General features: G+C 42.7%; 1 protein-coding gene across 3 annotated transcripts; it reads right to left on the bottom strand.

Annotated features, from left to right (window-relative positions):
* Positions 1-2,915: 2,915 nt before the first annotated feature.
* On the bottom strand, positions 2,916-7,338 carry TMEM216 (transmembrane protein 216). Of its 3 annotated transcripts, none has more exons than XM_063093038.1 (5): positions 7,234-7,338; positions 6,533-6,634; positions 5,821-5,913; positions 3,731-3,932; positions 2,916-3,444 (listed from the first exon to the last, which is right to left on the bottom strand). In XM_063093038.1, the coding sequence occupies exons 1-5, from the start codon at positions 7,244-7,246 to the stop codon at positions 3,429-3,431; spliced, it is 426 nt and encodes a 141-aa protein (XP_062949108.1). In that variant the 5' UTR covers positions 7,247-7,338; the 3' UTR covers positions 2,916-3,428. The 3 variants fall into 3 exon arrangements, with proteins under 3 accessions (XP_062949108.1, XP_062949109.1, XP_062949110.1); XM_063093039.1 differs by having other exon boundaries at positions 7,220-7,258; XM_063093040.1 differs by lacking the exons at positions 6,533-6,634; positions 7,234-7,338 and adding an exon at positions 6,231-6,275.
* Positions 7,339-11,598: the final 4,260 nt, after the last annotated feature.

Genomic DNA, 11,598 nt, shown 5'->3' with positions numbered 1-11,598 from the left:
ATGGTTTCTCTACAGTTGTAGTTAACTGTGATAAGCCTCCTAAGAAACCTCTAGTGCAAACCTTTAGAGGCACTGCTTGAGGCTTAGCTTTTTTCTTTAGCCATCTGAAAGCCTGGTTAAAGAACATCCAAGTCATCCTTTATCCTTCAAGACTCCTAAGACTTACTTTCAGAGCAAATTTCCTACCTTGTACAGTTCAATTCCACTGTCATTAAGTTCAGGAAGGGAAGAACCACGTGATAGGAATTAGAAGACCTGATTGCTAGCACCTACTTCACCATCTATTTATCTAACCATGGACAAGCAATGTAACCTTGATCTCTTTTTCATCTGTAAGATGAAAATAGCTGTTTGCCTTCCACACAGGATATTTTAAGAATCAGAGATGAATGTGCATGTGCTTTGTGAACTGAACAGCTATCTCTATAGATTAGAAAGCTTAGTGGAAGTGTTGTGGGGTGGTCTTGAGATTCTGGAAAATCTGGCTTTTTAAAAAGCCAGCTGACCGGTGTGCTCACTGGCTGAGCACGGTGCGGGCGACACCACGCCAAGGGTTGCGATCCCCTTACCGGTCACAAAAAGACATAAATAAATAAATAAATAAAAAATAAAAATAAAAAGCCAGCTGAAGAGGGGGGTTGGACAATAAAAGATGAACCACAGAGCAGGTTATAATGTGTATTGGTACCAGAAAAGGCAAGATCAGTGTAAAAACAAGTAACCTTTAGAAGAAGGGAAATTCCCTAGAGGGTCTATGATGATGTGAAACTGAAAGGGGAGGGAAAAAATAGTCGGAGTCCCTCTCAGAACTTAAACTACTGTTGTCAAGTTGAGTTCCATGGTCACAGGTGTCTCAATTATCTACCATGCTTGCTAAAATGCCTCTTCTGGGCTGCATCAATCTCTACTTAAGGTCTAGTGATCTTTTTATGCCCCAGATGACTTATTTGTAAACTAAAGTGTGGGGACTGCTAGCTTAGAGACACAAATACATTTAGTTTCATCTAGGAGGCACCATGGTGGTGCAGAAAGGGAAGGTCCTTTGGGTCACCTCTAGGTTTAAATCCCAACTCCTAAACTGAATGCCCTTAGACAACATGATTTAACATCTGAGTTGATTTCCTTTTGCTTCATAGGATCATTCTGTGGATTAAGTATTCCCTGCCAGGCTCTGGATGAATATTAGTCTCCTATGAGTTGCTGCCATGGTGTGGAGCCAGAAACATGAATCGTGTGTCCTAAATGCCTCCTGATCTGGGCCAGATCTTAGTCCATATAGATGGCTACTACAGACTTACTTGCAGTCCTAGACATGAGTGTGAGTAGCTGAGCAGGCCTCTGACTACTCGTGTGACGAGGGCCTGCTCCTTTGTTCAGTCCTCTCCACTGTCCCAGAATGTTGGTGCCTCCAAGTCTGTATAGGCTGTAAAGTAATTTCCCTTGCACTCTAGTGAGTGCAGCCTCTGGCCGCGTTAACCCTGAAAGACTAGTTCCACTGATTACCGTCCCTCACTGCCTCAGTTTCTGTCATATGATGTTCTACTCTAGTGTGACTCACTGCATCTACACAGGTGGCTCCAACAGGCATCAGGAAGAATGAACATTTATGGAGCCACTCACAGGAAGCACAATGCATTAAGCTTCCACGTAACCATGAAATAAATGAGGACTTCCTATTTCTAATCACATCTTCATTTTAAACCACGATCCTCATCCTCAAGTGGTACCTATTAAGACTTCTAGTTCCAGCACGGTGCTGGCTGTTACTTCTCACCTCTAAGCCTACAAAGTGGGAGATTAGATTTAGTTATCTCCAAGGTCCCTTTGAATTCTAATGTTTGGATTTTATAAGCCACCTCTAAACTTCCAGCTGAGCCTTCCATCCATTTATCTGTATTGCTGGGAGGGTGACCTTAACCACTGAAGCTCTAAATGAAATAGGGAGGCTATGGAGAATGGGTTCCCCTCTAGTTTGAAGCCTGATTTCTTCAAAGCAGAGCTAGAGAAAGGAGCAGTGTGAGAAGCAGCAGCAAATTGGTATTAGTAGGAGTTGTGATTGAAATATTAGAGAAGTTCCTATTGAATTTTTGGTTACTATTTAGACCTGTCTATAGTTTTTGGATAGACCCCAAGGGCATCTAGGAGGCAAGGGCACAAAAGGGTTAGAAAACAAGAATAAGCATCAGCTTTGGACAGTGGAGACCTTCATAGGATGAGAATGAGCCTGATCACAGAAAATAAGAGTTAAAATCCAGTAAAGAATGCTTAAAAGTCACTTTTTACTTTGAGTAAGAGCAGATATTCTAGGATTCATCTGACAGTAGGCAGAGGGACCTCAAAGTTTCCTAAAGTAGAATTGGTCATGGTTTCTGGTGGCTTCTTGGGGCTAAAAAACGGTTGCTTCCAAGCAAGATGAGAAATAATTTTAAAGATGGTTACTTGGAAAAAGAAATGATACACTCATCTAGGGTGACATTTCTCCAGCTTTAAAAACAAAGTGTGTGTTGCTTTTATGTTAACTCAAATGTTAAAGTAAATGACCAAAAAAATAAATAAATAAAAGTTTTGGTAAGTTTAGAAAATGCTTCTTCCAATTACACATGGCCCACCCCAAAAGGTAGTGATGATTCTGTAAGAGGAATGAGAGAGAAGATGCTGACCTAAAGATGATAAGAAGATGGCAGTGCCTTTAGGTATTCAGGCTGCAACTTGGGGAAGAGAATCAGTGGGATACCTTCATCACTGCCTTTGTGTTATCACTAAGCACGGACTAAAAAAGTGCTGAGATGGTCTCTACCCTCTCTTGGAGTGGGTTAAATTCTAGGGACAGGTGCCATAAGGAAAAGACTGCAACTCCCACAAAAGAAAATACATATTTATTATAAAATTCTTGTTTCATGATGAGAGTAGGAAAATAACACTATGAGCTACTAAAAAAGTTCTGGAGCTCTGTCTTATTGAGGAATGGGGTGAGAGGCTTTTGTACCACTCTGGGAGCCCACTAACATCAGCCTCTCTCTGCTCATGCAGGACAGGTGTGGCACAGCACATACAGGCAACGTGTGGCTCAGGTCTTGCTGGAAGCCCTAGGAGCCTAGACGGTCTGCACAAGATGCTCTGGCCATGAAGATCAAAGAGGAAAACTTGAGGTCAGCAGGGAATTTATTCTGAGAAGGGCCAGGATGGGAATAACCTTACCCCTCCCTACACTGGAGTGCAGAAGAGTTTCTTGGGCTTATGGTCCCAGTTTAGAAGATGGTGCCCACTGGCTTTATGCTGGGTTGGTTACCCAAATGTCTGTGCTGAGGAAAAGCTGCACAACCTTTCTCAGGACAGCTTGACCCACCATTCCTCATTGGTGTGGCTAAAGGGCCAGAAGTATGTATGGTGTCACCCTGATGGGCTCTGCTGGCTGAAATTTTTGTACTTCAAATCCTGTCCATACTGATGGCAGAAAGAAAGAAAGAAAATGTTAAAAGACCAGTGAACAAGAGAAGCTGGCCTGAACTGTTCTATATTCCAAGCCTCTTGGCCCCAAAGAAAAGGAGAATATCTTCCCTGAGTGGGTAACTTTCTACCTACCCTAGATAGGAAAGGCAGTCCCATAGGCACCTCTCTCCCACTTTAAAGTCCTTTAGATCCCTCAGGCTCCAGAAGAACAATGAATCCCTCCCTGGGATGGGAACCCAACCCCCTCCAGTGATGAGAAATAGTCCCTCAGCAGCAGTACCTGGAGAAAGAGGCCAGGGTGAGCACCTCAAGCAGCAACTCTGAACCACAAAAGAAGAGTAAAATGCCGTTCATGATGGCTTCCAGGCGGAGCACGTAGGTCTGCAGCAGCAGGTAATAGGAGGCCATCATGGCAGATGGGAAGGTCAAGGCCACACTAATACCAAGCGGCATCTTTCGTTGGCAGAGATTTCCCTTTGTACCTGTCAGACACAGCCCATGGAGTCACCTCCAAGTGGCCTGCTTTCCCTGGCCTCAGGGCAAAGGTGGGTGAAAGGTGATGGACTGGTCAGGCAGAGAAAAATGATCCTGAATGGGGATGTGCAGATTTATGAATGGGGTCCCCCTGTACTAAAATCTAAGGCTTTGGAAGAGTTACAGGATTGGAGTCATTTATCCCAGAGATCTTGCTTCCATTCTGGCTCCCACTCAAGGGACAATTGTATCTTTATTTAGTAGTAAATTTTTTAAATTATAAAAATAATATATAATCACTGAGAACTTTTCAACTAATACAGAAAATAAATTTAGAAAATATAGAAAGTGGGCCGGCTCGTGGCTCACTCAGGAGAGTGCGGTCTGATAACACCAAGGCCACGGGTTCAGATCCTATATAGGGATGGCCGGTTGGCTCACTAGCTGAGTGTGGTGTTGACAACACCAAGCCAAGGGTTGAGATCCCCTTACCGGTCATCTTTATAAAAAAAAAAGAAAAGAAAATATAGAAAGTGAAAGATCTCTATGTCTCCACCCCCTGAAGATGGTCCTTATTACAGAATGACATATATTGTTCCACATTTTTTTGTATGCTTATACTCACATATTACCATTTTTGGGGGGTTTTTTTGGTGGCTTGTCAGTATGGGGATCTGAATCCTTGTACATATGACTGTTATTATAAAAACAGAATCATACTGTACTGTTTCGCAACTTATTTTTTCTAACAGACATTTTTCCACACACATAACTACCTTAATTCTTTTTTAATGATTATGTACAATTCCACTGAACTAATACCATAATTTATTAATCTAATCCTATACTGATAGGTGTTTAGATTGTTTCTAATGTTTTGATGTTCTAAAATTTGTGGTAGTAAACATTCTCATGTAGCTATCTTTGCATATCTGTGGATGTGTTTGTTTTTTAAATCCAGTTTTAGAAGTGAAATTGTTACATCTAAGAATACCAATTTTTTTTTTTGCTGGCTTGTACAGGGATCTAACCCCAGATCTTGACGTCATCAGCACCTTTCTTTAAACAACTAAGCTAAGCATCCAGCTAAAAATATGAACCAAAAAGCTTGCACTAATTTATATTCCCACAACAGTGTAAAAAAATTACCTTTTCCCCACACCTTCTCTAATTCTAGTATTGTAAATCTTATTTTTGCTAATCTGATGGATGAAAAATGTTACCTTATTATTTCAATTTGCTTTTTATTAGTGAATTTGGGCATCTTGTCAAGTTTATTGGTCCTCTGTAATTATTCTTATGTGAATTGCCTATTAGCGTCCCTTACCAATTTTTTAAATTACTTTGTCTTTTCCTTACTGACTTATGTGAGCCTTCTTTATCCTTTCTTATATGTGTTGCAAGTATTTTTCCCCACAGTTTGTGCTTTAACATTGTTTTCATGGATGAGATATACTAACTAAAAAGAGTTTTGTTTTGTATTTCTGGGGATGTCAAACTTGTCCAAAAGAGATCCTTGTTCAGAGAACTGGAGGGGATCTTAGTGCTGATCTGTACAGGTATGTACTGCCCTGGACATGGAGTTACAACTGAATCTATCCTCCCAAGTAGTTCAGTGAAAGGAACCAGGCACTCTTGCAGCAATTAGGCAGTTGGGAAGAAATCATCTAATATTCCATGCTACGGCCCACCTCTAGCCCTTCAGAGCAACAGACATGAAAATCTTGACCCAAAATATGAAGTAGCAGCTTGAAACTTCAGAGAGGGAGTAATGGGATATGCCATCAGATCCAGTCTCTGATAGTGAGCCTAGAATATGTACTTTTTCTTGTTAATCAAGTTACAGATACCAGCTGGTCTCATAAGGAATGGAAATACTCTCTGGACAACACTCACCAAAAAACAGTCGAATTACTTCAATTCCAAGATAAAGGAGGAGCATCACCACATCCAGTACTAGGTTGGCTGTTGGATATGGTAGCAGGAGACCTGCCAATACAAAAGCCAGAGTCTGCAAACACCCATAAATATGTACAATCAATATATTTCAATAAAACCTTTTTTAAAATAAGAGCTTGCAAACAACATATAACAGCACTCACATAAACTGCCACACATTTTGAAATAAAGAGGACATCAGTCAGCTCTCCATGAACTTGTTAGTGAGATGTGGTTGCAGGATATGTTATTCATAGTGCGACTATGTCTGTTAGAGGTAGGCTCATTACTGTGGAGTTTTACACCTAACTACAAAAGTCTATGGGGACTCTACTCTCCAAAATGATTAAATGTATGTGGGTACATACAGGCCACTGAATAGTTTCTGAGGGTCACCAATCGGCTTAAAGTGGAGTTCAGCAAAGAGAAGTGATGGGGAAGTCAGAATGGAGAAGCCCATATTTCCCAAACTCAGAAATTCTTGCTAAGGGACTTCGTACTGAATCATTCCCAAAGTGCCATCTGATGAAGAGACTCTGCCTTGCAGTGAAGAAGAGCTGGGTGCAGAAAAGAATTAACAATAAGAAGGATCTTGGGAAGAGTTGGCTGTGGGCTGAAGTGAGGAAGGGATGTGGAGTTATGGCAGGAGTGGTCAAGCCCCAAGCCTTACCTTTATACAGAAATACGAAGAGTTCCAGCAGAAAATAGGTAGCATAATACCACGCGTTCAGAAAGAAGAGGATTTCCAGGGGGGTTGAGGACAACCGTTTACCTGAAAAGATGAGCAAAGAAAAGTGGGATGGGGGAGGACAGCACAGTCTCTGTCACTTGTACGGTTCTGTGTCTAATCTGGAGAAAACAAGAGGTTGCAGCTAGTGGGACGGGCCACTTAGGGGCACTTCTGATTGCTGATAATGAAGTGGCGAAGGTGAGGAGGTGGGAAGCTTCCCGCGCTCCCCTTCTTCCCGGCAATCGCCGTCAAACTCTTCTCTTTCGGCTTTGGGGGTGAAAGTCAAGAGGTTACTCAGGGGGTATCACAACTGAAAGGCACCTCAGAGATCTAACCTTGTCACTATTTGGAGGGGAAAATGGGGCACAGAGACGGCACTGCCCGTTCGAGGCCAGCACATTGGTAACTGAGCCGGCCTCCAATAGGCCCAGCCAAGGATTTGGGGGTATTTGAGCCCCACACGTCGAGACCTTCTGGCACTCAAGGTGGGAGGGGCTGCGAAACCCCACTTTGGGCAAGTTGAGGAGCAATGTCCCCAACGCGCGCGAGCGGAGGGTTTAGGCTGAGCTCTGCGAGAGAAGGGGAAGGGCCGGGGACCACAGGGATCGGAACCAGCGACTCACACACCTCCGGAACCTCACCTCGCGGCGCCATCTTTGGTCCCCATGGAAACTGCGTGCTCAGCGACAGCGGCTTCTGGAGCGAAGAGGCGCTGCCGGAAGCGGAGACAGAGCGGCCGGGTCTGCGGCCCCGTCGCCCGCCCGCGGCGCGCTGTTACGCGAGGCGGGGTGCTGTCGGGCCCGGCTGCGCGTGCGCGGGCCGCGGTGGCCTTCGCGGGACCCCAGGGGCAGCGGCCCCTGTCGGGCTCCTCCGCCCCCAGGTCACAGGGCGTTGGTCAGTACTGGGCAGTTGTGGCACTGTGACCAGCAGACCGACTACTAGGCGTGATCCCACGGTTCTCTTTCGTCCGGGCCTCAGAAACGGTGTGCGCGACGGTGCTCTGCACCGGATAGATGGAGACACCGAAAGGAGTGGGAAATAGAGCCGCCTTTTCAGGAGCACAATAAATAAGAACACGAGAAGATGAAGCGTGATCACCGCGTGACCATGAAGTGCAGTGTGTAGTTGACAGGACAAAATACCCAGGTGGAAGTGGAAGGAAGTTTCCAGGAGATGGCCTCTGGACGGGCCTTTGAAGCCTGATACGATTTGGAGCAGTCAGAGGGCACTGCTGCGGGCGGGGGAGTGGAAAAAGAAAGTTCTGAGGGGACTCAGGCTGACCTGGCTGTTGGTCCGTCTTCAGGGTAAGGCAGGCAACGGTGGGCGCGCTCAAACCGGCTAGAGGGGAGCGACTAACCGTTAAGGAACGTGCTGTGTCCCCGGCTAGTTGGGGTGCGGCGGGGCAGTTAGCGTTATTTCTCCTAAAGTGAACGTAGAAGGCTTCCCTCCGACCGGGAGCTGCGACAGTCTGGGAAACTCGGGGATAAACACCTATCTGACCTCGATCACCTCCCCTCTCCTCTGCTCTCCCACCTCGGCTTATGCCTCCTACTTTCTTTAGATTTCACTTGGTGTACGTTTTGAAATGGGAAGTTAGATCTTTTTTTTTTTTTTTTTAGCCTTTCTTTTTAAAAAATTTTTCTCACTGTTCATTTGGACAAATAGCTTTTCTTCTTTTCTTTATTATTATTTGGCAGCTTGCCAGTACAGGGATGAACCCTGGAGCCTGGTGTTATCAGCACCATGTTCTAACCTAGTGAGCTCTAATCGGCCAGCCCCTCCTTTCTTCTTTTCTGATATTTGTGTCTTTAGGCTATAAATTCCCCTCTACGTGATAATATGGAGGCATCTTTAAATCCTGTGCCCTTGCTAAATTAAATTCATTTTTTAATATTAATGGGTTTTTGTAGATTCTTTATGATTTTTAAAATCATTTTTAGGCTGGTTCAGTGGTAGTAGATTATCAGAACTTATTGACATTAGTGTTTCTAAAGTTGGTATGCAACCCCCCACTGCTAAATTTGACTGGCTTTTAAAAATAATTGGAAAAAATCATTTTCAAATAAAGACAGTTTTACTTCTTCCTTCCCAAATCTGTATGACTTTCATTGAGTTTTCCCCTCCCTTATTGCTCTGGCTAGACCTTCTAGTATAATGTTGATAGAAGTCGGGTAAGTGCATAGCTGGGCCTTTTCCTTGATCTTAAAAAATATTCAGTCTTTTACCATTGAGTATGATGTTAATTATGAGTGTTTTATAGATGCCCTTTATCAGGTAGAGGAAGTTCCCTTCTATTCTTAGTTTGAAAGAATTTTAATCATGAGGGGGTGTTGAATTTTGTCAGAGCTACAACTATTTAATGATCAAATACTTTTTCTCCTTTATTCTATTGATTTGGAGAATTTCACACATTAATTTTTAAATGTTAAACCAATCTTATTCCTGGGATAAACCCCACTTTGTCATAAGGTATTATCTTTTTTCCATATTTCTGAACTCAGTTTGCTGAAATTAAAAAAAATTTTGCATCTGTGTTCATGAGGGATATTGGTCTGTAGTTTTCTTTCCATATGATATACCAGTATTTTTTGGTTTTGGTATCAGAGTGTCATAAAATGGTTTCAGTTGAGAAATGTACGTTCTCTTCTGCTTTCTGAAAAAGTTTGTGTAGGACTGATATTATTTCTTCTAGAAGTGACAGAATTCACCAAAGAAGTCATCTGTACCTGAAGTTTGCTTTGTTGGGAGAATTTTAATTATGAATTCTATTTCTCTTTCTTCTTGGGTCAGTTTTGGTGATTTATGCCTTTTGAGAAATTTGTTCATTTCATATAACTTCTCAAATTTATTGGCATAAAGTTGCCATAAATACCCTTATGATCTTTTAAATATATATTAAGTATATATCTTTATAACATATATTTGTAGGAACATCCCCCCCTTTCATTCTAAATATTGGTAATTTGTTTCTTCTCTTATTGATAGCCTAGCTAAAGATGTATCAATTAACTTTTCAAAGAATTAACTTTTGGTTCATATATTTTATCCATTATTTGTCCATTTTCTGTTTATTTCTTGTCTTTGTTTTCCTTTCTATCCACTTAGTTTGGGTTTATTTGCTCTTTTTATAGTTTAAGATGAAAATTTAGCCCATTAATTTTAGATCTTTCCTTTTTTTCCATTAAAAACTGCATCACAGGGCCGGCCCATGGCTCACTCGGGAGAGTGCGGTGCTGATAACACCAAGGCTGTGGGTTCAGATCCCATATAGGGATGGCCGGTTAGCTCATTGGGTGAGTGTGGTGCTGACAACACCAAATCAAGGGTTAAGATCCCCTTACCGCTCATCTTTAAAAATATATATAAATAAATAAAATAAAATAAAATAAAAAACTGCATCACAGACATTTTGATATGATGTATTGAATTTTCATTATCATTCACTTCAAAGTATTTTCTAATTGCCCTTATGTTTTCTTCTTTGACCCATGGACTATTTACAAATGTATTGTTTTATTTAAAATATCTATTGGTTTCCTAGTACAGCAATTATCAATATATTGCCTCTCAGCTCCCGACTCACCCTTCAGTACCTGTTCTGAACTAATGGAGTTAGACTCTAACCCTTTATCCTTTACAGTGAACAAACAGAGTGTTAAGATTTGTCAGTAGAGGGCACTAGAAAGATATGGTAGGAATAGAGAGGCTGCTGTTCCTGTGTTTTGATTTTCTTTCTCCTGCTGCATAGTCTGTTAGCATTGCACCTCTGTGGGGACATCCAGTGATGCTCTGCCCCAGCTGTGTGCCAAGAGTGGGAGGTGATCTCTTAGTCCCAGCTCAGGCCTGATGTTCAGCTTGACAGATAAGAAACCAGAGATACAGCCGTTCTAGCTTAGGGAAAGGGAAATATGGAAAAGATAGTTGAAGAAGTTAGCTTGAATATCACTTATGAACTTGTGACTAGTTACAGAAATGACCAATTACAAAAATGAGAACTGTAGTATCTGCATATTTTTCTCTGCTTCTTATATACATGTGTTTATTTGTATATACTGACCATTGTCTTTTTGCTTCCCTTTTTTATGTACCAATTGTTGGATGTCACCTTTACAATTTAGTCTTTAGAGAACAGAATATTTTAGAGGCCATCAGATGTTTGTGGAGTAATTAATATAGCCAGCTATGGATACAGTCACTGTTGAGACTGTGTGTCTTCTCATTTGGGGGAAAGGTGCGAATTTCTTCACTTAAGAAGGATAAAGATATCTTGTTAGTAGGAATGTAGCTAATAGAGAAGTGCAAAGAGTGTAAAGGGTGATGTGGAAGCTGAGCAACCAAAAGAATGGACTCTGCCAGTTATCTATTTTTTGCCTCTCAGCTCCATATTCACCCTTCAGTACCAGTTATGTTGTTAAGAGTTTCTCCCTTACAGTAAACACAATGTTAAGCTTTGCCAGTAGAGGGCACTGGAAGGATGTTGCAGGAAGAAAAGGGCTTGTCTTGCTGGTTCCAGTGTGCTCCGGTTTGCTTTTCCTTGCTCCTGCAGTGTGTGCGCATGGGGACATCTGGTGGTGCTCTGCTCCATCTGTGTACCAAGAACAGGCACTCCCGGGCAATCTAACAGACCTGGCCTAGGCCTGGTCATCTTGCTGTGGCCTTCCTGTCAAGGATACCACATTATCCAGGCCTTACACCCGAGGCAGCTCCCTAACTGTGCAAGACTGTCCCCGGTCTTGGCTTATCTATGCCCTGGATGGTTTTTCCAAACCCTTCCAGGCATGGACACCATGCATACCACAGCAGTGCCCCAATTCTGTCTGTTCACCACCCTCAGCTCTCCTGCTGCCCAGAGGGTTGACTCCCATGGCCCTCCATGCACCATGCGGATACTGTGCACTCCAAGCACATAGGACATTCCAACTCCTTTGGAGCATTTGCCCAACAGCCTTGGCTCATCCGTGCCCAGGAGAGTTGTTTCCTGGGGTCCTCCCAATGTGGATCCTGTG

This window comes from Cynocephalus volans, chromosome 4 (genome assembly GCF_027409185.1).
Source record: "Cynocephalus volans isolate mCynVol1 chromosome 4, mCynVol1.pri, whole genome shotgun sequence".
Lineage (NCBI taxonomy): Eukaryota > Metazoa > Chordata > Mammalia > Dermoptera > Cynocephalidae > Cynocephalus > Cynocephalus volans.
The sequence above is the reverse complement of the archived record's forward strand: the minus strand, read 5'-3'. Positions and strand labels throughout refer to the sequence as shown.

Coding starts and splice junctions, on each gene's coding strand:
- TMEM216 (XM_063093038.1), bottom strand. Junction 5,914..6,532: donor CTTCGTATTTCTGTATAAAG/GTAAGGCTTGGG, acceptor TTGTATTGGCAG/GTCTCCTGCTACCATATCCA. Junction 3,933..5,820: donor AGTAATTCGACTGTTTTTTG/GTGAGTGTTGTC, acceptor TGTGTCTGACAG/GTACAAAGGGAAATCTCTGC.